At 39.4% G+C, this 26954-nt stretch overlaps 4 protein-coding genes across 4 annotated transcripts; 1 reads left to right on the top strand and 3 right to left on the bottom strand.

The window, feature by feature from the left end:
- Positions 1 to 334: 334 nt before the first annotated feature.
- On the bottom strand, positions 335 to 3857 carry LOC119074378. Its single transcript, XM_037180488.1, has 3 exons — positions 3607 to 3857; positions 1614 to 2343; positions 335 to 591 (listed from the first exon to the last, which is right to left on the bottom strand). Exons 1-3 carry the CDS (start codon positions 3693 to 3695, stop codon positions 424 to 426), a joined length of 987 nt encoding a protein of 328 aa, XP_037036383.1. The 5' UTR covers positions 3696 to 3857; the 3' UTR covers positions 335 to 423.
- Positions 3858 to 12624: 8767 nt separating this feature from the next.
- On the bottom strand, positions 12625 to 15093 carry LOC119074377. Its single transcript, XM_037180487.1, has 2 exons — positions 14950 to 15093; positions 12625 to 14323 (listed from the first exon to the last, which is right to left on the bottom strand). Exons 1-2 carry the CDS (start codon positions 14992 to 14994, stop codon positions 12728 to 12730), a joined length of 1641 nt encoding a protein of 546 aa, XP_037036382.1. The 5' UTR covers positions 14995 to 15093; the 3' UTR covers positions 12625 to 12727.
- A 6209-nt stretch (positions 15094 to 21302) lies between these two features.
- LOC119074376 lies at positions 21303 to 21953 on the top strand. The gene is made up of 2 exons (XM_037180486.1): positions 21303 to 21370; positions 21568 to 21953. Exons 1-2 carry the CDS (start codon positions 21332 to 21334, stop codon positions 21946 to 21948), a joined length of 420 nt encoding a protein of 139 aa, XP_037036381.1. The 5' UTR covers positions 21303 to 21331; the 3' UTR covers positions 21949 to 21953.
- A 1477-nt stretch (positions 21954 to 23430) lies between these two features.
- Positions 23431 to 25178, bottom strand: LOC119074375. The gene is made up of 5 exons (XM_037180485.1): positions 25025 to 25178; positions 24854 to 24959; positions 24643 to 24738; positions 24454 to 24567; positions 23431 to 24386 (listed from the first exon to the last, which is right to left on the bottom strand). The coding sequence occupies exons 1-5, from the start codon at positions 25067 to 25069 to the stop codon at positions 23521 to 23523; spliced, it is 1227 nt and encodes a 408-aa protein (XP_037036380.1). The 5' UTR covers positions 25070 to 25178; the 3' UTR covers positions 23431 to 23520.
- Between the last annotated feature and the right edge of the window lie 1776 nt (positions 25179 to 26954).

Below are 26954 nucleotides of genomic sequence, written 5' to 3'. Positions count from 1 at the left end.
CTTTTTTTGGAAGTTAGACTGCGTCAAGTCCTCCGCTAACGCTCCGGACATGATCTTTCACTAAGAATTTTTTGGCTTGTAATCGTTAAAAATCATCAACTCGGTGGACATACAGTCTATATTGTGTGCAAGACAGTACATAGAGACGTTTTAGACCTAAGCAATTGAGGATTATAGGGCGGCCCGAAAAAATCAATTATTTTTAGGCCTACAGGCCAATTTATAGGAGCAAAAATCAATTATTCCCTTGACTGAAAGTTTTACCAATGTTAAATGTCCATAACGCTTGTCACCACGTTAAATCAATTTATTCTGAAAATCACTTCGAACAATGAATAAAACCCAAAATTTGATTTCATTAAATTTAGTATACGATTTATAGTATTGTAGTTCTCACAACTGTGTCTACTGTTTGCCGGCATTTTATTCATTCTTTTTGGCATTTTCGTCGTGGTCCACACAGAGATACAGGTCTTCGGGAGTAACATTATCTAGCAGATCGTTTCGTTCCTTTACTTTCGCCGATATTGCGTAAATTGGACCGCCTGTCGATATGCCGGAGTCTCGAAAACCTTCTGGTGCTGATGGTGCCTGGTTGTATATGAGTGGAAAGAGTGCGAATTACAAACCTTTTAACGAAAATGTAAATCTGATAAATCGGAGAAAACTGCAAGTGCTTGACGCAATGGAAGGACAGTTGACGTTCTCAGAGGTCAGAAATCTTGCAAGTGTTCTACCAAATTCCATAATGTTCCTTTAGCATTGCTAGGCTGCTACGCAAGATTTGTGACCCGTGGTTGCCGATGCACTTCGCTCATTAAGAGAGCATTGACAAAACTATTATTTCTTTACCGAGCAAAAAAAAAATGAAATTACATTCAAGGCACAGCCGGCACAGCACAGCTTCTAGCATAAACATAGAAGATATTCGGAGGCTGGTTTCTTTTGTAAAGAATCACTAAAGCCTCCAAATTCGACACTTGCCAAGTATATGTTCATGCTAGAAGCAGTGCTGTGATTTAAGGGTGTTGTTTTGCTCGAGAAAACGCAATTTACAGCTTTTTCCCGAGGTGCAGTCACCAAATCTCATCACTCTTTTCGTTACTTTCAGCTGTTTTGCCACTATTATAACAATAGCGAAACAGTTGAAAGAGAGGAAAACTCTATAAGCACAACATTTTTCACAGCAAATAGCACAGCACTGCTCCTAGAATGAACATTTAATTGGCAAGTGTCAATTTTGGAGGCTTTAGTGATAAGAGCTACCGCTTAGGATTGTTTGTATTGTATGCTTCAACTCATACAACGAAAACAAGTCATCTATCGTTACAAAAGAAACGCTCTGCCTACTGTGAGTTCATCCAAATATTTTCTATGTTCATGCTAGAAGCAGTGCTGCGCAAATATTCATTGCTTCCGTCCGCTGAAACTTCGAAATGGGGGGTAAACCATAGGATGGAAAAAAAGGTTGGAAATTGCAATTCAGGGTTGTTGCTGGATACGCTATGGCCACAAGTCACCCGAGAAAATGTAATTTCCAACTTTTTTCAAAGTTTCAGCAGAGTGGAGAAAATGACGATTTTCTCGCCCTACGCCTTGAAAAATTTCTTTACCTTTGAATACGGCATGTCCTCCAAGTCATATTGATTTTGACCTTCATTCTGCTCTGGTTTTTCGGACTTTTCCAATCTCATTTTGATCAAATCAAAACGTGACGGATTCACGGCTGCCACATATTGGTCGCTTGCAACGCTTATCGTATCATTGTCACTGTACGGATACGATTCATTGGCTTTGCTACTTCTCCAATCGGACGAAATCAGATCTGGCCGTGCCAAACCACTCTGCTTGCCATAATTTTGAGCCTTTGCTTGCCGCTTCACAATAAGCAGGCCAAACGCGAAACCAACGCCCAAGCAAATAACCAGTCCCATTACCAACAAACCGATTGCCAACGACTTATCATCTTCAGTAAGCCAAACCGAATCTGAATCTGACGCACTATTTCTCGGTAAAATAGACAAACAGTCCAGCGGAGAAACGGTGCTAGCATCCTTTTCCATCAGACAAAACATTTGCGTCTCACCATCGTATAACTTATCCACAACCATCGAATCATTGATGGGACTCCAGCAGTCGATGTCATTGCTAGCATGCACATTCGATTGATCGCTGTTGAACGTTAAGAGAACGTGATCGCGTGGAATCTCATCAAAGACAATTTTGATACTTCCATTCGACAGATCACTTATACTAAATGGTTGGTTGCGGGATTGGATGTCGACAGGAATAGTTTGATTAGAACTATCTCGGCAATCGATTGATTGGAGCGAAGAAGTCAGTCTGTAAGACGTTAGAGTTAAGTCTCATGTTAGACAAATAGCTTACAACTGGAAATATTAGACAGGATAAACGGTCCAGTAGTTTAAAAAACGAGCCATCAGAACAGTCGGAGCGTTTGCTGCGACTGAGCCCCGTACAAACCCGTATAACTATTGCGTACGTGACCCTAGTGCGTCTGTCACCCTACTTTGACCGTAAGCCTATGCGCCGGTTAAAGTAGTTAAAGTAAAATTATTATGAAATGTGTACATCTTAGAAATTGCGCATAGCGCAATTACGAAGCCCCGTACGACGTTCCTTTCAAATAAAACAAAAATTTCAAATAGCCCTAAAATTTTAATTTATTGAGTATAAATACACATAGGGCCTAGTATCGGCCTCAGTCCGAGGATCCAAATTTAATTTTTTTTTCCAACTACATTCTATTCGGCCTTTGATTACCTTCCAAATGAAACAAAAAATACGAAAAACGGATGAAATTTACGCGAGTTGTATGTAAAATACGCATAGGGCCCTAGTAGCGGCCTTAGTCCGAGGACCCAAATTTAATTTTTTTTCAACAACATTCTATTCGGCCTTTGATTACCTTCCAAATGAAACAAAAATTACGAAAAACGGATGAAATTTACGCGAGTTGTATGTAAAATACGCATAGGGCCCTAGTAGCGGCCTTAGTCCGAGGACCCAAATTTAATTTTTTTTTCAACAACTTTCTATTCGGCGTTCGATTACCTTCCAAATAAAACAAAAATTACGAAAAACGGATTAAATTTACTTGAGTTCTATGTAAATTACACATAGGGCCCTAGTAGCTTTTCACTTCTAAGGCCCTAACTCACGGTCCACTCACCCGATTTTAAAAAACTTTTTTTCCTATTTTGACTATCTTTCAGGGAAAAAAAATTTGGAAATCGGATTTGATTTACTCAAGATATCGACGTGACAGACAGACGGACAGACGGACAGACGGCCCAAATTTGTATTGCGGATTCGTCATCTATGAACATAGGCAAACACTTTGCCCTTACCGTCTGCTTCGAATTCCATCAATTACACACGGCATCGTAATCCTATAAGCCCCTTCGTACTTCGTACGGGGCTAAAAATCGACGCAAGAATCACCGTCCGAACTAGTACGTTACCCATCCCAAATCCAACCTAACAGTTTCAGGAAAAATCTTCAACATTGATGGAACATTGAAAAGTGTCAAAATGATTGATACTCGGTCCCAATCTTCTAGCCGAATCACCACATCAACTTACCTAATGAAGGTGTCGATTTCACTTTCACCTTCAGAGCACATCAAAATTACAATGAAAATCAATGAACTTTTACTGATTAGGAACGACATATTCTTGCACTGTGCTCGCTTTGAATAGGAAAAATCAATTCGACAAATTTCTGCTAAATGAAATCGGTTAGACTGAGCAGCCACTCCAGATGGCAAGGGACATTATTACATTCTTATCGAATGTTCAATTTATCGATTCCAATTAGATAAAAACAAAACAACGAAATCATTTCCTTGTTGCTTTGATAAAATATGCAGAGTGTTCCTGTCGCCGTATTACAACACAGTATCTAGAACATGCATAGAGGGAAATATCGGCAACAATTTGAAACTTTTGGAATGTTATACAGATGGTTGCGTGGTGCGTTGGAAAGTTCTCGGCCTAACGATGTGTAGTGACGAACTTTGAAATGGTTGCTTGAACTCACCGCACTCTATATGCAGCATGTAAGCCTAACAGTCTTGCAGTGGTTAAAAATGTTGTGCTTTCTTAATAATTTCTTTAAAATGTTTCAAAGCAGCTTTGACGCTACAGTTCAATTGAAAGATTTACTGCTTTCTTGTGTAAGAGGCTAGCGGAAACAACTGAGAGGGATTCTTTTGAAAAACAGAATCTTGAAATCGGACGCATTTTCCATTGGACTTTTTTATATGTGCCTAGATTGGTACTGGTCCGTAGAACCTAAAACCACTTTCAAAAAAATTCTTCGAAGCTTGTGTGGCTGGTGGGAGTCGATCGAAAACTAAAAACATGGACTTTTCTTACAGAAATTTCTCCAAGTGCACGAGCCGTACAGGGTCGTGTGGGGTGTCATTAGAAAGGTAATTGCATGTACTTTCGGGGCAAATAGGGTCTTATTGGGTTTAAAATTCACCCACACTGAGGTATGTACAGTTGAAGTTTTCAACCGAAAAAAGACTGAAAACTTACACTTTTCTTCCAGAAATTTGTCGAAGTACACGAAACGTACATGGTCTTGTGGGGTGTCATATGAAAGGTAATTGCATGTACTTTCAGGAGAAATAGAGCTTACGGAAGTTTGGTAGCATCTCCGATGCAATATAATAAGCTGAAGCTTTCATGAAATTGTTCCGATCACTTACGCAACTGACGACGAAAGTCGTGTGAGTCAGTCACGTTTTCCTCAAATAGAGACAAGAATTATCCGATTTTAACTCCTCACGAAATCGTAGTGGGAATTGTTCACAAATTGCGAATTCGCCCACTGATATCAGATTCGTAAAAATCCAGTTGAAAAAGTAGCAGATCATAGTTAGCCCGGGCGTTCTTAATATTCTTAAGCGAAATGTTTTCATAAAAGTACGCGTCGTTGATATTTCTCACAACTCAACTACAAAAGCTCGTATGAAATATGCAGAAACACTTCCAAAAAGGAGATAATTTCTAGGCTCGTAAAACTCTGTAAGTTTCCCTCGAGAACCGATTAGTACGGTTAATATCGTTAAAAAACGATATTATCCTCTAAATGTCTAAAGACGACATTATCCTGACGATATTGGCCGTGACGAAATGTCCCGCCTCCGAACAGAGTCTGTACGTGAATCATGTACTACGTGATGCACTTTATGTAACAAAGTTTGAAGAAACAAACAAACAACCTTAGTGCACCCATGTTGCGCTCTTTGTGGTCATTTTCTTCTGTGTGTTTGGTGCCTCTATTTTTCGATTTAAATACAGAGATGAAATGAATCTCCAGGTCTGGACAGACCTGCAAACCTTCATGGAAATTTTTGTTAAAAGGATGGAAAGCTAGAATGACCGCAACTGACACCAAATGACAAAAGAATAGTGCATGAACTGACCGTTTTGCTGCAACGTAAACATTAAACTTATAACCATTAACTACCGGCGCAATACAATCATGGGCGCGCGTTAGCATAGCGCCCGTGACGCAAGTCCTATTACTAGAAAAAATTTCAAAAAAAAATTTTTGTCGTAGACTGCAGAACCATATATACAGCAAATATTGAAGTTCTACAATTCAAAGACAAATGACTCCAAATTACCATTAAAAACGAGCCATCAGAACAGTCGGAGCGTTTGCTGCGACTGAGCCCCGTACAAACCCGTATATCTATTGCGTACGTGACCCTAGTGCGTCTGTCACCCTACTTTGACCGTAAGCCTATGCGCCGGTTAAAGTAGTTAAAGTAAAATTATTATGTAATGTGTCTCTTCTTTCTTCTTCTTTTTCAGCCTGTTTCTATCCACTGCTGGATGTAGGCCTCTCCAACTTCTTTCCATTTCGTACGATCCATTGCCATTTGCTGCCAGTTTGTACCTGCAATATTCTTAATTCCGTTTGTCCATCTCTCTGGTGGTCTACCTATAGCTCGTCTTTTATATGGTCGCCAGTTCATGATCTTTTTGGTCCAACGTTCGTCTGTCCTTCTTGCAATATGTCCCGCCCAGCTCCATTTCAGAGATGCTATTCTTTCCATGACATCAACGACCCTGGTTTGTTGTCGAATCCATTGATTCGTCATTCTGTCTCTGAGTGTTATTCCAAGCATACTCCGTTCCATGGCTCTTTGTGTCACTCTCAATTTATCTTCGGATGCTTTCGTTAAAGTTAACGTTTCCGCTCCATAAGTGAGCACTGGAAGGACACAAGTGTCGAAAACTTTGCGTTTCAGACTATTATTCATTTTGCTTTTGAAAATTAGTCTGAGTTTTCCGAACGCTGCCCATGCAAGACCAATCCTACGTCTTATTTCTGCAGTTTGGTTGTCCAGACCTAACTTCAGTTTATGTCCTAGATATACATAGCTGTCGACTCGTTCAACGACAGTGTCACCAATTTTGATTTCTCTATCGTCTCCGATGTTCGTCATGACTTTTGTTTTCGATAAGTTCATCTTGAGGCCAACTTTGCTCGCCTCTTCACTTAACTGTTGTAGCATAAGCTGAGCCTGACCTAGATTCGCTGCTATCGGTACAATGTCATCAGCGAAGCGGAGATTGCTCAGGTACTCTCCATTTATCTTTATTCCCATTTTACTCCAGTTTAACTTCCTAAAAATACTCTGCAGAATCGCCGTGAATAATTTCGGTGAAATGGTGTCACCCTGCCTTACACCTCGGCCAATTCTGAATTTCTCCGTGCTCTTATGAAGTTTTATACATGAAGTAGCATTTTTGTACACATATCGAATTGTGTTGGAGTACCTTGAGTCTACTCTACATTCGTCTAATGCGTCCAATATCGACCATGTTTCCACTGAATCGAAAGCTTTTTCGAAGTCTATGAATAGCAAGACTATGTCGATGTTGTATTCACGACACTTCTCAATAAGCGTTCTCATCACCTGCAAATGGTCGTTTGTGCTGAAACCAGATCTGAAAGCAGCTTGTTCAACGGGTTGGTAGAAGTCGAACTTGTTAGTGTTCCTCTTCGTAATGATTTTCATAAACAACTTGTAGAGTGTTGACAATAGGCTTATGGGTCGGTAATTTTCCAGCTTTGTTATGTCTCCTTTTTTATGCAGCAATGTAATTACCGCATTTTCCCAGGCTTCTGGTACTTCTTCCCATTGGAGACATTGATTAAACAAAGCCGTGATTGCCTTTAATAATGAGTCTCCACCTAGTTTAATGGCTTCCACTGGAACACCATCTTCTCCGGGAGACTTTTTGTTTTTCATCTCGGCTACTGCAGCTTTGACTTCATCAACAGTTATGTCGGGCATATCCTCCGATCCCACGTTTCTTATTATTGGTCTATCTTCGGTTTCTTCCGTTGGGCTCTGTCTTGCTGAAGAAAACAAATTCTCATAAAATTCTGTTGCAATGTTTAATATCGCATTTCGATCCGTTTGGATCGTTCCTGTTTTGTCTCGTAATTTGAAGATTTCTTTTTTGGCGTTTGTCATTTTTCTCCGTAGGACTTTCATATTGCAGTTAGCTTCAATTATGTTTTGAGCCAATTGGACATTATATTTTCTTTCATCTGATCTCCTTGCTCTGTTGATACTTTTAGACAGGTTCCGGTATTCCACCGAATCTCGTCCTCCGTTTTTTACCAACTCTGCTCTGCTTGCGATCAGGTCTAATGTTTCTCTGCTGAGTTTTGATTCTTTCCCTTGGACGGATTTGCATTTGGATTTCATGAAACCCATTATTGTATCGACGATTTTGGTATTCAATTCGTCCAATGTTTCACATTGATTGTTGACGTTATCTAATTCGGCAGTCATTTTCGTAGCAAATTCTTCATTTTGTGTGTAAAGCCGTTGTACGTCAATCCTTTCACTTTTCTGAACTAGTTGTGATCTTTGAAATCTGGTATTTAACGTGACTCTTGCACGAACCATTCGGTGATCACTACCGGTTGAAAAATTGTTTAGGACCGTAACGTTCTTAACGGTTGACTTACAGCCAGTTATGATGTAATCGATCTCATTTTTCGTTACACCATCTGCACTAGCCCAAGTCCATTTCCGTTGAGGCTTTCCTGCAAAAAATGAATTCATTGCGTACAAATTGTGTTGCTGTAAGAAGTTGAGTAAAGTATTTCCACGCTCATTTCTTTGGTCGTTGCTAAAACTACCAACAGAAACTTCGGAGTCTTCTTCTCGTTTTCCCAGCTTCGCATTGAAATCACCGATTAGATATTGGTAATGTGAAGGGTTTTCGTCCAGAGCTTTCTCGACATCTTCATAGAATCTTTCTACTTCTTCGTCATCATGGGTGGACGTGGGTGCGTAAACCTGAATTAATTTGACACTGTATCTGTTATTTATCTTCAGGCTTATGTATATCACTCGATCGGATATGCTTTTCGTGTGAATTATGCGATCCGACCACCGCTTGTTTATGAACAATCCGACACCGTGCATCAGCATCTGACTGTCACTTCCTCGGTAGAAGAATGTATGCCCTGATTGTAATTTGAGGCATTCCTCTCCAGGTTTTCTCACTTCGCTCACTCCCACAACATCCCATTTTATCTTTTCTAGCTCTTCTTCCATTTCTTGCATTTTTTGTCTTGACGACAATGTTCTGGCATTATATGTGGCAATGTATAATTCGTTATGGCTTCGTTTGAAGGTTTTTAGCATTAAAACACCACGCTTGCTACTGCGGGTTGGTGAGTATGAAAGCTTTACTTTGCTCGCCCCCGGTAATCCTCGAGCTCTGACCCGCACATTTCTGCACGTTCCGGGACCACCGTGCCTATCAAAGTGCACAGTGCCCGACGGGGTAGTGTTACTCTTTTTGAACATTCTTTTCCATAAAGCTTTGCCCATTCTTTTGAACCTATCTGAGCAAAAGGTTATTCGTCCTTTAAAAGCTTAACCTAGTAGCTAATAAGAATTCTGGGATCGTTCTATCCTTTGGCTTCCTGATCGTGTTGTTTCACCTCAACGTTGGTCCCTTAACCCCAATTCTTTCGGCTTCCAGCTCACGATTCATTCAACCTTAAGATTGATCTATCTAATCCTATCTTATCTACTGCTACGTCCTAGTTAAACTTCATTCCCTCCACTCTTTTTCAAACTGGCTTGGGACAGTCTTTGGCGGTGTTATGTAATGTGTACATCTTAGAAATTGCGCATAGCGCAATTACGAAGCCCCGTACGACGTTCCTTTCAAATAAAACAAAAATTTCAAATAGTCCTAAAATTTTAATTTATTGAGTATAAATACATAGGGCCTAGTATCGGCCTCAGTCCTAGGATCCAAATATATTTTTTTTTCAACTACATTCTATTCGGCCTTTGATTACCTTCCAAATGAAACAAAAATTACGAAAAACGGATGAAATTTGCTCGAGTTATATGTAAAATACACATAGGGCCCTAGTAACGGCCTTAGTCCAAGGACCCAAATTTAATTTTTTTTTCAACAACATTCTATTCGTCCTTTGATTACCTTCCAAATGAAACAAAAATTACGAAAAACGGATGAAATTTGCTCGAGTTATATGTAAAATACACATAGGGCCCTAGTAACGGCCTTAGTCCAAGGACCCAAATTTAATTTTTTTTCACCAACATTCTATTCGGTGTTCGATTATCTTTCAAATGAAACAAAAATTACGAAAAACGGATGAAATTTACTCGAGTTGTATGTAAAATACGCATAGGGCCCTAGTAGCGGCCTTAGTCCGAGGACCCAAATTTATTTTTTTTATCAACAACATTCTATTCGGTGTTCGATTATCTTTCAAATGAAACAAAAATTACGAAAAACGGATGAAATTTGCTCGAGTTATATGTAAAATACACATAGGGCCCTAGTAACGGCCTTAGTCCAAGGAACCAAATTTAATTTTTTTTTCAACAACATTCTATTCGTCCTTTGATTACCTTCCAAATGAAACAAAAATTACGAAAAACGGATGAAATTTGCTCGAGTTATATGTAAAATACACATAGGGCCCTAGTAACGGCCTTAGTCCAAGGACCCAAATTTAATTTTTTTTCACCAACATTCTATTCGGTGTTCGATTATCTTTCAAATGAAACAAAAATTACGAAAAACGGATGAAATTTACTCGAGTTGTATGTAAAATACGCATAGGGCCCTAGTAGCGGCCTTAGTCCGAGGACCCAAATTTATTTTTTTTATCAACAACATTCTATTCGGTGTTCGATTATCTTTCAAATGAAACAAAAATTACGAAAAACGGATGAAATTTACTCGAGTTGTATGTAAAATACGCATAGGGCCCTAGTAGCGGCCTTAGTCCAAGGACCCAAATTTAATTTTTTTTCACCAACATTCTATTCGGTGTTCGATTATCTTTCAAATGAAACAAAAATTACGAAAAACGGATGAAATTTACTCGAGTTGTATGTAAAATACGCATAGGGCCCTAGTAGCGGCCTTAGTCCGAGGACCCAAATTTAATTTTTTTTTCACCAACATTCTATTCGGTGTTCGATTATCTTTCAAATGAAACAAAAATTACGAAAAACGGATGAAATTTACTCGAGTTGTATGTAAAATACGCATAGGGCCCTAGTAGCGGCCTTAGTCCGAGGACCCAAATTTATTTTTTTTATCAACAACATTCTATTCGGTGTTCGATTATCTTTCAAATGAAACAAAAATTACGAAAAACGGATGAAATTTACTCGAGTTGTATGTAAAATACGCATAGGGCCCTAGTAGCGGCCTTAGTCCGAGGACCCAAATTTAATTTTTTTTCCCGCAACATTCTATTCGGCCTTTGATTACCTTCCAAATGACACAAAAATTACGAAAAACGAATGAAATTTGCTCGAGTTCTATGTAAAATACACATAGGGCCCTAGTAGCTTTTCACTTCTAAGGCCCTAATTCACGGTCCACTCACCCGATTATAAAAATCTTTTTTTTCCTGGATTGGTATTGACAATACCTATCATTTGCCGTGTCATTTACATTTCCATCGTTTATTTTGCCATAAATATCACCAAAAGACCTTAAATCACTTAGGTGGCCCTAACTCACGAAGGGCCGACCCGAATATGCCCATCTTCGAACTTAGCCTCACTATTTTGACTATCTTTCAGGGAAAAAAAATATTTTTGAAATCGGATTTGATTTACTCAAGATATCGACGTGACGGACAGACGGACAGACGGACAGACGGCCCAAATTTTTATTGCGGATTCGTCATCTATGAACATAGGCAAACACTTTGCCCTTACCGTCTGCTTCGAATTCCATCAATTACACACGGCATCGTAATCCTATAAGCCCCTTCGTACTTCGTACGGGGCTAAAAACTAGGCGTCCGTACAAGTTTTAAATTTTTCAAATTTTTCAAATTTTTCAAAAATTTTTACATTTTTCAAAAATTTTTACATTTTTCAAAATTTTTCAAAATTTTTCAAAAATTTTTAAATTTTTCAAATTTTTTAAATTTTTCAAATTTTTTAAATTTTTCAAATTTTTTAAATTTTTCAAATTTTTTAAATTTTTCAAATTTTTTAAATTTTTCAAATCTACTAATTCTTCCAAAAGAACTGATATCAGTCAAAAACACTCAAAAGAGTAAAAGTGACGCAAGTCCCTGTGCATACTTCCAAAACAACTGATATCGCTGGAGGTGACGCATTCTGCGCTTGTACGCAAAAACTGTAACAGCAACAATTTGACCAAAGAAATTCTAGAAACAGAATTTTACCAAAAAAATTTTGCGTCACAAGTGGCAGATGTTGAGGAAAGTACTTTTAAGAAATTTTTTAAAATAGGCAAGAATATGTTCTAATACGTCCGAACCATCTGCCACTTTGTGACGCAAAATTTTTTTGGTAAAATTCTGTTTCTAGAATTTCTTTGGTCAAATTTTTGCTGTTACAGTTTTTGCGTACAAGCGCAGAATGCGTCACCTCCAGCGATATCAGTTGTTTTGGAAGTATGCAGGGACTTGCGTCACTTTTACTCTTTTGAGTGTTTTTGACTGATACTAACAAATGGATTTGCCGAAGTTCGAAGCGGGAACTACTAAAACGAATGAATTATACCTACTGCACCAAGAACTGTCACGTTCCCATTATTTCTGAATTTTTAAGTGTCCATTCCACTCAACAAAAAGTACTCCGTGAGAGAGCCGTGAGAGAGCGAGCTGTCAAATAAACAATAGAAAAATTGAAAAAATTCAATTTTGTCTCTCACACGGAGTAATTTTTTCGGTAAGAGGAAACTAAGCATTACTCAGAGCACCAAGGCACCATTTGTGTCGTACAAAGCCCTTGTTGCCTAGAATTGAAATGATTACAGTATTCGTACAGAGCTCGGCGCATTTGGTTTGAAATGAAACGTGTGGGATGTATGTTTGACCGTTGGCTTTGCATCTGCGAAGACGTTCTGACCGACACCTTTCCAATTCCTGTGCTAAGCAACGCTTTTGCATAAGGTTTTTGAGTTCTAAAACTTTAAAAGATCACCGGTCGATGTCTCAACATTTTCCACTGAGTTATTTTGCGCTGAGCTGGTCAAATCAATCAAATTACCAATCAGATGGAAAGAAACTTTTTATTTGATTTTATTGTAACTGTTCCTAGCTACACTGAAAAATGCTAAAAACTAAATAGACTCGACAGTGTCTACACTAAACTCACTCGAACCACTTCCATCACTTCGACGGAAAACTTTCAATCGCCCTCAATGTATTGCGCACATTGATTCGTAGACTGTCCAAATTATCCAGAACCATTTTGAACGCCCTGACTGCATCTCTCAGTCGTCCAGCCGAATTCCCGGAAACGTTTCCCATCGAACCCGTCAGCACATCTTCCATCACATTACCCAGATCACCAAGAGAGTGCTTGATGGTCACGGCAACGGAGACCAGCGACTCACTGTACTCATTTAGCACGGTTCTCAATGCCTGGCTCACTCCATTCAACAACGTTTGCATCGCACGCAAGTGAATTTTCACAACATTTTCGAGTAACAGCGAAATCTTCGTCGTCGATTCCTTCAATAAGTCTCCTCGTTGAGCTACCCCCTTCGAATTCACAGATTGGATCAGTGACTGACCTATTGCCTGGGTGCTGGTATCGATCAAGGTTTGAATGTTTGTTGCCAGTAGAAGCAACACTATCTCCGTGTTCGTCACCAATTTCGATTTGTTTGCCATTCCGACTTTGGATGTGAAGCCGAGGCTAGTGATGAGAGTTAGGTACGATGTTAGGCTGTGAAATGAGGCGACTGTGTTGGATAGCGCGACATTAAATGTTGACTGAACACCGATGGTGTTTCCATGCAGCGACTTTATTTCGTTGGATAAGGATAGCAAACTGGGTGGCATCGTTCGAACGATGTGGGGAATCGTCGTCAACGTCCTGATGGCGATTTTCTGGCTATCGACTATTGTGGCCACCAGATCGCTGATTGGTTGGGAAATGTTTTTAATCGAATCTAGCGTTGATCCGGTGACACTATCCAAGTTATCCTTCAGTTTGAAGATAATGGCCTGCAAAGCTGGCTCTAGGGACTCTTTTATGACACTTGTCACCGGATGCGTTAAGTTACTGGCTAGTTTATTCAAAGAATTAGTTAGAGCCACATCGAACTTGGGCATAATGTAAGCGGCGTCGGTGGACCTAATTTTGAAATTCATCAAGAACATCCTCAACGAATGCAAAACGTTTTCGATTATACTCAAAATTGTCTGTACAATCCCCTCCAGACACATCATAGCTTTGGCCAAATCGTTTCCCGATCTCGTTACAATTCCATTGAGCAGACGATACGACGTATCCAAAAGCAACTGGATGCCGTCCACAACACCCAACAGCGAATAATTGATGTCATTTTGAGTATTGTCCCTAATATCGCCGGTTATGATCACATTAACAACAACCGTTTGAATGAACGTTTGCAGAGCCACTTGAATGTTGACCATCGCCAAATCAACGACACCCACGACTCCTTTCAATTTATGATCTAGACCCCGAGCTGTGGCTATGATCACGTCGAAAGTGTCGTGCACCACCGACAACAAATTCAATAGATTTTCCGCATTCCAGGTTGGCTGAGCAGCCAGATCTAACAACTTGCTGGTTAATAGTTTCACGTCCTTAAACCCGGTGGTCATTATGCTGGTGATGTTTTCGATGTCAATCGGAGACGACGTTGAATCGATGACGGTATTTGTTAAAGTTGCCTGGATGACGGTGGATAGGCTCGGTGGTCGTTCCGTTACAGTCGCTCCGATAAACGTAATCTAAATTCCAGATTCGCATGAGTCGAGCACATTGTATTAGTGTTCAAAAGGTATACATGCTGCTGTAACCGCAAGAAAATTTAAAGCCGAGAGTGGGGTATTGTTACATGCTTTGTTTCAGCTAAAGTGTTTTTAGTCCCGTACCACTCCTCATGGTCCACCATGTTCCCCGTTCTTGAACTTTAGAATTTTGAAGTATTTCTGAGGTTTTTTGGGTTCACATCTGGACTTTCGCGTTAGGGCTATGCGGGCAATAGTGTTCCTGAATTAATAGGGTTAAGCTCGCACTAGGATTAAGTACATACTAGAATCAAGTACGTAATAGGTTTACTCGTCGAACGAGGCTCAGTCGCAGCAAAATGCTCCGACTGTTCTGACGGCTTCGTTATAATTTACCCTTTCAGTCAAAAGACTTGGGGCTACTCATTCGAACAAGCAAAAATATGTTTGGCCTAATTTGAGATTGGCACCAATGAGACAGTACCACCCACCACAAAATCTTAACATTTTGTTGGCTTTTTCAAACATTTTATTGAATGAAACTAAGATTTTCGATCTGCACAAAGCAAAAATTGAGTGACATCAGTTACAGCAACATGTACACATTCTGGAACTACTGAACTCACTTGACCAATCAAAAACACTCCGAATACATATTTCGTCGGAAACATTTTAACGAACGTCGTTGTTTCATATGACCGGAACAAAGAGAAAAATTGGACTGATGAACCAAAAATAATTTTCCCATTTCGAACCTTCGTACATCGCTTCATGTTCTCTTATTCGATGTTTGAAAAGTCTGTGATGATGATGTGATCCACTACGGGAAGCATTTGTTCAAATAACTTCTCTATACAAATTATTGTTTCCGAGAAATATTTTTTGTTCAAACAAATGAAACAAACGAAATTTATGGTTGCATCGAAAGTGAAAATACCCAACCGAATTAATAGAGCAGTTAAGTGAACACAGAACGGCCATTGTGAAGTCGTTTGTTCAACCATCAAAAATTATTGAGCGCAGCACAAAGTACGTTGATTCAATTTTATACAGGGAATGGCTCCTACCACTAACTGACCACCAACTGTTACAATCTGATAGACGATTCGATGAGTCTATGCTTTGCACCTAACAATACAGTTTAAAAATACGTGTACACATCAACAGAGAGATCACACAGAAGAAAGTAAACTAATTAGTCATAAAATTTTGCATGCGCACTTTTAGCGAATCGTAAACGAAAATGAAATTGAAGATTCATATCGTTTTATCACTAACATGTGATGACATTCGGATTAGGGTGAGGTTCCTCAAAGCTGGCGGTTTTTTTTAACAAAAGATTATAACAAATGAAGTACAAGATCATCACAATAGGAAACCTTCATTGGCATTTTTTTTACAATACTGTATTCTTTACGATCTATTTTCTGGTGAAATCACTTCACTCTGGTGAAATATCGATAAAATGTCATTGCCGTGAAGTCTGTTCACAAAAATATAGAGCGCCAATATTAGTATCTTTACGACGAAATGTACAGTAAATGTAATAGATTTGAGCTTTAGTATACAAACAGCATTTCTTCATCGTAAATGTGAGTTGATTGAAGGCTCATATCGAGACATAGGTAAGTACGTAAAATGGTCATCATTTTTCTTTTTTTTAAAGAACTGTGGTTCAACCATATCAGAAAAGCGACTGATTATTATTTCGGGAAATTTTATGGATCAAGCATACAGTTACACTCAGTGTTATAGTGTACCTCCTATCGAGTATAACTCTATGGGATCAAGAAGATAAACTTTGTTATTTGTAAAAGAAAATAGGAAATTTCAATAAGAGCGAGAGTTTGCGATCAGAGCGAAGCGAGCGCAGCAATTCGCTCGAGTTCGAATTTCAAATTTCTACGTGTCGCGAATAACTCTTTCTATCCACGAAACAAACACAAAGTTAAAACAAAGTTAAAACAAAAAAACAACGAGAGAACAGTACAAGAGGCGAATTTCGTTACTCTCGCCCGTGTCGTTCATACTATTTTTTTATATACCAACATCGAAAGTTGATACTTCCAGCAAATTGTGTCGACAAAATTTGTAAACAAGTGGTTGAATAAATGTACCATCGCTCTATGGCAATGTCGTAAAGCATATGCAACCAGATGGGGCCTTTCCCACAAGGTAATGTACTGGATTTATACAACAATTATCAGACCTATCCTTCTGTATGGCTCTTTCGTATGGAACCACATTGGAGACCGAAAAAATGTACAAGACAGGCTCAAAAAATTCCAGAGACTGGCTTGCAGAGCCATTACGGGCGCATGGAAATCCACACCAACAGATGCGTTGGAAGCCTTATTAAGTCTACCCCCACTTCACATTCTTATACAATTGGAAGCAATTAAGACCTTAGGTAGAATCGCATCCTTGGATGACAAAAACTTGACACCTACTGAACATACCAACACTTGGTTTAAGGCTAAGGATTCTCTACCTGTTCTGTCCATGCCTTCAGATAAAATTACCAAAGTTTTCACTTTAGATAGAGATTTCGAAGTCGTCGTCCCTAGCCGAGAAGAATGGCTGAATGGCACATTCCCACCAAAGATAGGCACTGTTCTATATACAGACGGTTCAGTTATTAAGGACAATGCTGGAGCAGGCGTGTATTGCTCTAAGCTAAATAGGTGTCGGGGAATCTCGCACACGCGATCATAGTATGCGTCCTTTTACGACATGTAACGAAAAGTCATGACTGTGCGAGATTCACCACTTAGAGGTGAATCTCGCACACCATGAATTTGTGTGGTGTGCGAGATTACCCTACCCCGCTAAATATCGAAATGCAAATTCCACTAGGAGGCCGCTAGGCCATTCTTTGGTAGATGACAATTCCATTCGACAATCAATATATATTTGTTCAGACAGCCAAGCAGCCCTAAAAGCACTTAAGTCGTACACGCAAAGTTCTGCCCTGTCGTTAGAATGCTGGCACCTAGTGAACCAAATAGCGCAGGTAAATTTGAAGCTAGTATGGGTTCCAGCACACTCGGGCTTCGAGGGTAACGAAAAAGCTGATACGCTAGCCAAGGCGGCAGCTTTGAGCAAGACATACGGGACGGAACCCATAACTAGCGTACCGCCGTCGATAGCTGAACGACAGATACTTTCCTTAAGAGAAAAGAAATTCAGAGAACACTGGGCTAATATCAGATCATGCCGACAGTCCAAACATTGCATACGCATCAGCAGGATCAACACCAAGTACTTAATTAATGTCAGTCGTACGAGGTTAAAATTATACACTGGAGTGATCACTGGACACTACGGCTTCAACAAACACCTCACCACTATAGGCAAACGTTCTGATTCGAGCTGTGACCAATGCGGTCACCATACTGACACAGCTGAGCATTTTCTGTGTGACTGCCCTGCTTACATCCTAAACAGGATGAAGCATCTGTGGGCAACTACACCATTAAATACCAGTCCATCAAACATTTGCTACCCAAGGACGTCCTGAACTTCATCGTTAGTTCAGGTAGATTCCAGGAATCAGCATAGAACCGTAACAAATCATCGATAGTAGCACAATAGGCCCAACGGAGGCCTCCGTGCGCGATTTAACTCACAGTAGTTAATCAGCTATCTCCTTAATAATAATAATAAAAATAATACTTTTGCCCCTCAAAATTCTGCACACATTTTTTTACTTTTATCAACTTTCGATGTTGGTATAAAAAAAAAACTTTTTTTCAACCCCATTTTAAAAAAATTCAAAATTTTCTCACCTAAATTGTCATCAGATGGTCAACAATACCCTATATTCTCATCGCATTTGAATGGGGAAAATAAGGTTATTCAAGCGACACGGATGAAAATACCTACTTTATGAGTAAGATGTGATCAACCTTATTTTCTCTCCTCGCCATGAGAAAATTGAGTTTTTCTTGGCAACTCTATCCATTCATCCATTGTCTCTCAAATTCTTCACCTTCCCACATAATTTACGTATCCTCCCGCATAACTCGTACAATTCACTTGATTATCTTCGTTTCTCTCGTGAAGAAAAACGGCGAAACACAACATGCACGCGTGAAAAAACTTTGTGTTCACCTCTGGGAGAAAATAGGAAATTCCAGTTCGAGCGAAATTGCGGCTCTCGCTTCGCTCTGACCACAAACGTCGCTCTTGTTGGAATTTTCTATTTTCTCTCCTCTGTTGACCAATAACTGTAGAATATGATGATACTTTTAGATGTGAGGATTGCTTGTAGAGGCTCAATTTTCACTTTGATAAGTGAATATAGTAGGATACTCTAACTCTAGTACGTAGTGCCATAGATGTCGACTAACTTAATTTACCATTAAGAAAAATGATATGTAACCTCGTATGTAACAGAATTCAAAATTCAAGTACACAGACAACACCCAGCCTTAAGATAATTTAAATATTTTTTTTTTCAACATTTCTTATGGATTATGGATGCGGCTTCAACTGTTCAAATAAGATCATTTCATCACCATCAACATAATATGTTACCTTTAGAGCTGCATTAAATAGGCCACCTTATCGTCCATTAGTTTCGTTTGCCTTCGATGCTAATCAATGCTGATGATGTAATCAAATTGACTTTATATAAAGTGGTGCGACTGATCGCAAAGATCACTTTATCAATTTGGTAGTTTTTTAGTGAATTGAGTTGGAAAATGAAATTCTGTCAATTGCTCGGTGTTTTGTTGATTGTCGTTCAGGTAAACGGTTTTAAGAATAAAAATCGAAATTTGCGTGTGAAGAAATGTTGATTTCGTTTAATAGATTTGGCATGGAAAAGCACTACCATCAGCTCCAGCGACCGATTATGGCTTCGTCGAAATTATGATCCAAAAGTTGAACATGAACAATTTCCCTCCAATCGACCTCGGTCAAATGGGTCAAACCCTGCATTATTGCCAGCAACGAATGGAGACCATAACTGCGCTGCTTGTAAAACAATATCCAACATCGTCGACGGAAAATCTGTTAGCGTTGCTGTCTACCATTCGTGACGTGTTCGATGCCATCAGTGCAACCGCAAATACGCTGGAAAATTCGTTAAACGGAATCGTCGGTTGTGATGTTGATCTGGCAGTTTTGGATATGCAGATCGCTTTACAGGTTCTCGTCGAAGCGTTGATATCGAATTGTGAAGTTATTTCAGATGTGAGAAGTCCATCAGAAGGTTTCAAGAACGATGAAGCGATTGATTCAGCAGTTTATTGCCTGGCATCGGCTACAAAAACTTTACTGTCTTCCATGTCCCAAATGGTTGATAAAATTGCAACTGCCACAGAAGCGGTTGATGCAAACGCTGTAATTGGACTTCAGATGATCGTTCAGACGATCCTTAGCATTGTCGATCGGGTTTTGTATTCTTTAAGACGTATCACGATTTTAGATTTAGAGGACGTGGAGCCCAGCTTGCAGCAATTTTCGTTAATCATTCAACGACTTGCCAATCAGCGTTTTAATCTCGGCCCGACTATTTCACCGATGATTATGACCCCGATCACCGACATTTTAGATTCCTTGAAATCCGACATTGATGTTGATCTGCCGGTGATGACGATAAAAAATATTGAAAGTCTGGTCATGGCGCTAGCAAGCGTTGAAGAAACGGTTCGCGAAATGCATATCTCTGCAACCATCGTTTCGTTGTTGGAGAGCTTACAGCCGATGTTAGGCCAACTATCATTGGCCATCCGTACGATTACAGGAATAACCGAAGCAGTGGCTTATTCAACCGATGTTTCACTTCAAAATCTTATGGCCACAATAAAGTGCCTGTCGTACTACCTAGCAATCGTCACAAAAATTGAAAATGTGCCCACAATTGACCCGACCGAAATTGCCGTAAATCTTCAACCAATGCTCTGTTTCATCGCTACCACCATCCAGACATTGGTCGACGGAGTGACTTTAGCTGCAGAACGAGCACTGGTTGATATAATTTGTGTGTCACCAACGACGGACAAGTTGCTGCTGGAGAAACAACTGTCCGAGCTTCAGGTCCTGTTGGAACCGATATTCCTAACGTTAGAGGATGTGGTTCGGACGTCAATACAACTAGTGCAAAATATGTTAGTTTTAGGTGCGTGTGCCATGGGTGAATCGCCGGATTTAGTTCGGAACATGAACATGTTGATCAACAGCTTGCAACGAATTGTTAAAGAAACATTAGAGTCTGCTCTAAGTACGAGAGATATCAATGGAATCGACGACAATAAAATCGACAATGTAATGGAAGCCGCAACAAGTGACATTGATAATGTTCTGTCGATATGCGTAACAGCGTTCGAGTCAGTCGCACTCAGTTCAATCAAGTTAAGACCTTATGTTAACAGATCCATTGATCAGATTCGCAGATATCTTATACTGATGTAATGCCGGGATAGGGTTTTCTCTCATTATTTGCAGAAATAAATCGGCTTTGCACAGTTACATCCAAATTGTTTTATTTTCTACCCTCTACCTCTATACAAAGACCATGCCGCTAGCGACGGATTCAAAATCATTGACTTTGATGGCTAGCATAAGATTCAGTGAAGAGAGCAAAGATCTTTCTACTAATGAAATCACGACTTTGAGCCGATTTGGATTCGTATGGCACAACTGCCTTGTAATAAAAGAGGTAAGAATGACAGGGGTTTGTTTCATGGTCCCCTTATTTTGACACAATGGATGCTAAACAGTGCGGTGTCGGCTTATGTCAAACTGAATCTATTAACGCGCCAATTCGGTTTTATTTCAAAAATTCAGACCCTAATGGTTTTCACTTGTCATTTGACATCGAAAGTTATTACACATCGCATCATGTGACAAAACTGTCACATGTAGCTCTACCATTACTCGTGCATCGTGACTGTAAATAAATAATAAAATTATGATCGTGCTGCTGCTCAACACGTCGTTTTTCATATGTAAAAAAAGACGTTTCCAATTAGGTGGCAGAATCAGTTAGCTCCCGCAACTATGATAACGATTTGGGTTACGTTAATAGTCACAATGCAGGTTTGTAAATTACATACATTCAACGAGAGCGAAATTACTAGTAGCTTCTCTGACGTAAAATAGATTTCCGACCCAACTCAGAGGATTGGTAACAGTTGAGCTTAACCTACAGAATGTCACCAACTGTTATCATTTCTCTGTCCCGAACGATTGATCAACGAATCACAAATCTTCGTCAAATGTTTGTCTCATTGCAGCAAATGTCCTCAACACCGCTGGTTGTTGACAAAATTGTCGATCCGGTGGAGGACTTGTTTTATGGTGCCAAAGATTTGGCCAATATGAACGAAATGATGATAATTGATAACATAGCAGCCAAAATGGACGAAACTGATCCGTTTAAAGGGACCAACGCCAGTGTAAAGTTTCAAAACTTTATGTACACCATTGCAGAGCTGCCCATGGACTTGGGAACTGACATTATTGAGAGCGTCGCAAATATTGAAGGTACGCTAGACAAGTTTGAGCATAATATGCACGTAGCCGTCGCCGATGATGCAGATGCTGCCAGCGAAGCTGAGCCGGGAAAAAGTATTGTCAAGCATAAAGATACAATGGGAAAAGCAGACGAAGATTGATTGGGTGTGACTTGAAAAAGAATAATTTTTGGTATGTAGGAGAGGAGGTGAATGAGATGGCTTTGTGCGAATATAAAAATCATGAAAATGAACAAAGTTGTCCCAGATTTTAATTAGAAACGAATTCATTTGAAAAGATTCAAAAATGCCTTATAACAAGTTAATGACAAAGGATAATCAATCACTCGAAAGTTTACTTATGTTAGCGTATAACGTGTACTACTCTGGTGAATCGTAATCGAAATGGAAGTAAACTTTCATAACCGCTTCATCAAAAGCATAGCTAAAATTTGCTAAAATTTTACAAAAATCCTTTTCGAAAAATGAAAGACAACAACAAAACATTCTGAACGGGCCAGAAAAAAAGTGGTCTTTTAATAAGGCCGTTAAGGAGGTGCGGGAAAACAGGAAACAGTTTTTTTTTGCTTTCTTGCGAATAGCCACTGCATATACAAACCCGATGTACTTAAAAATAAAATATTCTGTTTCGTCTCGTCAATATATCATTTGACATATCGCACACCATTTTCGAACGTAAACATTCAGAGACATGCTTAAGAGCAATGGACCTTTTGCAAATTTGTAGCCTTCATTTAGGCGGAAAAACATTTGTTTTTTGATGATTTTTCTGAACAAAAATCTTTTTTTTTTAAGTAAAACCATTAAAACACGCAAAAATGTGTTACTCTTAAAAGAAAAATTGGTTTGTAGGTGATAAATTATCCCACTTGGAGAAACCTTTGTAGATTGTGTACATTTTCGTAATCTGCACAGGTTTCTCCAAGTGGGTTAAATTGTCACCCACAAACCATTATTTCGGGAAAACAGGTAACAGGAAAACAGGGAAAACCCATTCAAAGACTTTTAAAGACACAAATTGTGACAACAACAGTTTTCACATTGTGACATATTTTCAACAACTATTTCATCTGAAGAAAATCTTGTGCGATATGTCAAATGAAAGGTACCGACGAGAAGAATCAGAATATTAATGTTTTATGAAATTCGGGTCTGTACATATTACAACAGTGGCTGTTTGCGAGAAAGCAAGCGAAACTGCATATTTTCCTGTTTTCCCGCACCTTCCTTGGTATTTGTTATCTTTAACCGTTAGTTTCACATGAACCCTCATAATCGATATAAAATTTGAATTATCATCCGAAGAAACAACACACTTCAAGCATGAGCACTTACTTACTTACTTACTTAGGTGGCCACGACTATATCTCATTGTACAGCTGATGTGGCTCATGGTTGAATCTACTTCCCCAATTGCCTTCCACGTGTACTCGACCTAATATTGGGCGAAAAATTCTCCTTTCAAGCTCCAGAAGCTTCCGGTCCATACCTTACAACTGGTCACGCTTGAGGTCCCGGTTGAGTATTCTTAATCCCGGCGTTGGCGTTGGTACCACTCATGCTTCCGGTCAAGCAGGATGTTTTGCACACACTGTGCATTTAAACAAATTCGATCCATAGCAAAAGAATTTATTTTCTTAAACTTGCTTCGTTACCTAACTTTTCGAGTCCAAGAGGGAACCTCAATCTTCTCTCTTATGTAAGAATGTCTCTCTAACCCTTACACGGTGAATCGTTGAAATCACTTTCGCTAATATTTCCAAGCGATTCAAGTATTCCGGCTAGGCTGTCAGACACGGTGGAAATTTTGCTGATCACAGTAGTGACAACAGTGACAACCTGATTAAGGCTTAGTGTCACATCTGATAAAATTTTAGTAACTCCGGACACTTGGCTGGTAAGTAGAGCAACAATTCCATTCGATCCTCCAGTGATCTGGTTCAAACTTTTAACAACTCCACCAGCAATGCCACCAACAGCATTTAATGTTCCAGACAGCGTACCGGTCACTCCACTAAGCAGACCGCTGAGCGAACCAGAAACGGAGCCAACCAAGTTTTGAATAACATTAGTGACGTTGTTTAGCGCCAAGCCATGTATCAGAGTTGAAACGGTACCGGCAACACCGAGCAAAGTGTTTTGTAAAGCAACAGCACTGATACTTCCTGAATTGTCGCTCGTCTTGTTTTCAGTGGCTTCAGTATGGGATGTGATTGTTCCACTCACTGCTGATAGTGAAGACGTGAGACCAGTCAAAGATTCACTGTTGTCCACATTTCCATTCTCTTCCGCTACGGCTTCAACCACATTTTCCAAAATGGAACTGGAACAATTGGTAATATTGCCGGCCACAGTAACAATTGCCTCGATAACCCATTTCAGTGTGATCACATCGTCATTTTCGATGATAATTTTGACTACTTCCGCGGCGGCTGTTACCACACCGTTAACACTTTCAAGCAGTTTTTCGATAGCCGCTTCAAGATATGCCGAAAGTTCGCAGAATGCGTTGTAATCGCTGAGAATTCCATCGTTAACGTTCGAAATGACACCGAGAGTGGCATATGCGACATCAGCAACTAAAAGTTTATTTGGGAAAGTTGAAAAGTGGTGAACTTGGTACTTGATCATACGCTGCTGGCATACCTAATAAAACGGCAACTACAACATCCGTTGTATTTTCGACAGATTCTGCAGTTTCTATGATCAGTTCAAATACCTCCTCGATTTCTGAGGCTACTGCCTGAATTTCTTCATCGTCTTAAGATCGTAAAAAATGAAAATTAGTTCTCGCAGCAAAAGTGCATGCCACTGTCCACTCAAGTGTTTACTTACTTCCTTGACTTTCCTGATACTCCTCAACCACTTGCTGGTTTCCTTGACATCCTTGATTTCCTCTGATCCCCTGAAATCCTTGATTTCCAATGATCCCTTGAAATGAGAGATGGGGTTCGTCCAAAATTAAAAATAAACTTTTTGAAGTATCACATCGCTATAGCACTTTCTGCCGCACTGTAACTTCCCAGGTGCTAGTTTTCTGATTTACCTCCTAAGTTGAGAATACCAGTCAATTGACTCAGACCTCCTGTTAGTTTACCAACGCCTCCCAGAAGACCGCCGAGTCCACCAAGACATGGTGTGGCACTAATAGACTTAATATAAAATAAAATTTCAATTAACTCTCCGGCAGTTGCTATCTTCGTCGTATCGCACTTACATAACAAGCGAAAAACGCCAGACAAAGAAAAACGAAAAACTTCATTCTCGTTGGCAACGAAAAGGAACTGTAATCGCTATTCAGTTGGCGCTAGACCATTTTATGAAATATCTCAATTTGCGTTTTTTGTTTGAATTCCAAACATCCACACTTGGCAAAAAAAAAACAGACATGGAATTCTTGTCATCGCCATCTGAACAAACACTATTGTGTGCGTGAGTTACAGCCAATAATTTTGATAAATTATTAGCTATTTTCCTAACATGATCGTCAATGGACATTTTACGCAAAAGGTGGGAAAATTGTCAACCTGTCGCCGCGCGATGCCGAGGCTGTCAACACTTCATGAACAATGAAATACCGACCCACGATAAAATGACGGTTGACCTCCCCAACAGTATAAAACAGGCTTGGATGTAATGGCCTTTGGTGCAAATGGTGCAAATGGTGCAAAAGAATACTTTCAAAATGATGAGCGTTAAACAGAAATTCCAATCGAGATTTGACTCGATTAGGGACCTCACCAACAGCCTCTTTACGGACCATAACAAGTGCATATCTCGAAATATGCGAACACTTTCTGAGGAAAGTTAGGTGCAAATTGATATCTCCCCTAAATGTGTAGACACACAAATTCATCGTATTTGAGTTACGTCATACAAGTCGGCCCGTTTCATCCGTTTGCAGGCAATAAACAATGCGAAAGACTATAGGACGTAAAGAGTGCGATAAGTTGAGGATTATGTGCCAGCAATGAGGAAATTGTCTTTGTCGATCCACCTGACATTAAACTCATTTGAACATTTAACGATACAAAAAAGTTTTGTCTGCGAAAATTGAGCGGAACAATCTTGACGAACATTCGTTTTGCGTTTTGTCTTTTATTTGATTGGACACTATTTACCCACATCTGGAAATGTAGTTTCCTAAATAAATTACGCAGATAGCATGACAACGATATGTTGACGCGACATATCTCCAAATTATGGTCAGAGCCGTTGAGTACATGGGAATAGATAAATTCAAAATTATTGATTTTGTCAATGACTACTTAACAAGTTAAGCACCTTTTATAGTCATAATCATAACATTCCCGTTGACGTCATAAATATCAATAAACTTACATACCAGATATGGCCGATTCTTCAAAATTGGTAAAATTTAATTTTTGCGTAACGAAGCTGAAAGCGTCAACTCTAGCGATATCATTCATTTTAGAAATTGTACTTCAAAGACTGCGTCACACTTTTCTCGAAGAGATTTTTGTTGGGATATCAGTCGTTTTAGAAGTTTTAGAACACTGCTTTTTATAACAGTTTATAACAGAAATTCGGAAATTTGGCAAAATTTGAAAATTTGACGAAAATCGAAAATTTGACGAAAATCGAAAATTTGGCGAAATTTGAAAATTTGCCGAAATTTGAAAATTTGACGAAAATTGAAAATTTGACGAATAAAGTAATTCTCTATCTGCAACCATTCAAGAAATATCTCCAAAACCCCAATTGACCCACCCATTTCCAACTTTCGACATTTTTCGCAAATGCCCTTCTTTTCTACTACGGGTATCGGGTAATTTGGCACACGGAGCAAAAAAGTGACGTTTTAAAAATGAACTTTTCACAATCTCGCACACGCAAATTTCATACTAGGAGTAGTTGTTAGCCATGTCGTCAACGTAATTCTCCCTTTTACGAAATTTCTGTAAGAGAAAAATGTGTGCGAGTTCCGCTTTTTCGTAGTTAAAAAGTGTGCTGTTTTAGCACCGTGTGCCAGATTACCCCACGCCCACAAGACGATCAAGTTGCTCAAGAAATATTTTTTTCATGTGTGGGGGCCGAAAATGAGGGAGTTTTGAGACTTTTCTCTGGTTTTCCCTTACATGAATTTTTTTTTTTTGAGTATCTGTTTTGGTCGACAACTTGCGAAC

The sequence above is a fragment of the Bradysia coprophila genome, unplaced genomic scaffold (genome assembly GCF_014529535.1).
Source record: "Bradysia coprophila strain Holo2 unplaced genomic scaffold, BU_Bcop_v1 contig_151, whole genome shotgun sequence".
Taxonomy (NCBI): Eukaryota; Metazoa; Arthropoda; class Insecta; order Diptera; family Sciaridae; genus Bradysia; species Bradysia coprophila.
Note: the sequence above shows the minus strand (reverse complement) of the source record. Positions and strands in the feature narration are given on the sequence as shown.

What these genes read in the sequence shown, in the direction of transcription:
- LOC119074378 (XM_037180488.1), bottom strand. Translation starts at nt 3,695, where the DNA reads ATGTCGTTCCTAATCAGTAAAAGTTCATTGATTTTCATTGTAATTTTG. An exon ending in GAAATCGACACCTTCATTAG is followed by an intron (nt 2,344 to 3,606) that starts GTAAGTTGATGT and finishes AACGTCTTACAG; the next exon opens with ACTGACTTCTTCGCTCCAAT. An exon ending in AGGACATGCCGTATTCAAAG is followed by an intron (nt 592 to 1,613) that starts GTAAAGAAATTT and finishes ATATACAACCAG; the next exon opens with GCACCATCAGCACCAGAAGG.
- LOC119074377 (XM_037180487.1), bottom strand. Translation starts at nt 14,994, where the DNA reads ATGTTTCCGACGAAATATGTATTCGGAGTGTTTTTGATTGGTCAA. An exon ending in GAGTGTTTTTGATTGGTCAA is followed by an intron (nt 14,324 to 14,949) that starts GTGAGTTCAGTA and finishes TCTGGAATTTAG; the next exon opens with ATTACGTTTATCGGAGCGAC.
- LOC119074376 (XM_037180486.1), top strand. Translation starts at nt 21,332, where the DNA reads ATGATAACGATTTGGGTTACGTTAATAGTCACAATGCAG. An exon ending in CGTTAATAGTCACAATGCAG is followed by an intron (nt 21,371 to 21,567) that starts GTTTGTAAATTA and finishes GTCTCATTGCAG; the next exon opens with CAAATGTCCTCAACACCGCT.
- LOC119074375 (XM_037180485.1), bottom strand. Translation starts at nt 25,069, where the DNA reads ATGAAGTTTTTCGTTTTTCTTTGTCTGGCGTTTTTCGCTTGTTAT. An exon ending in TGGCGTTTTTCGCTTGTTAT is followed by an intron (nt 24,960 to 25,024) that starts GTAAGTGCGATA and finishes TTTTATATTAAG; the next exon opens with TCTATTAGTGCCACACCATG. An exon ending in TGGTATTCTCAACTTAGGAG is followed by an intron (nt 24,739 to 24,853) that starts GTAAATCAGAAA and finishes TCTCATTTCAAG; the next exon opens with GGATCATTGGAAATCAAGGA.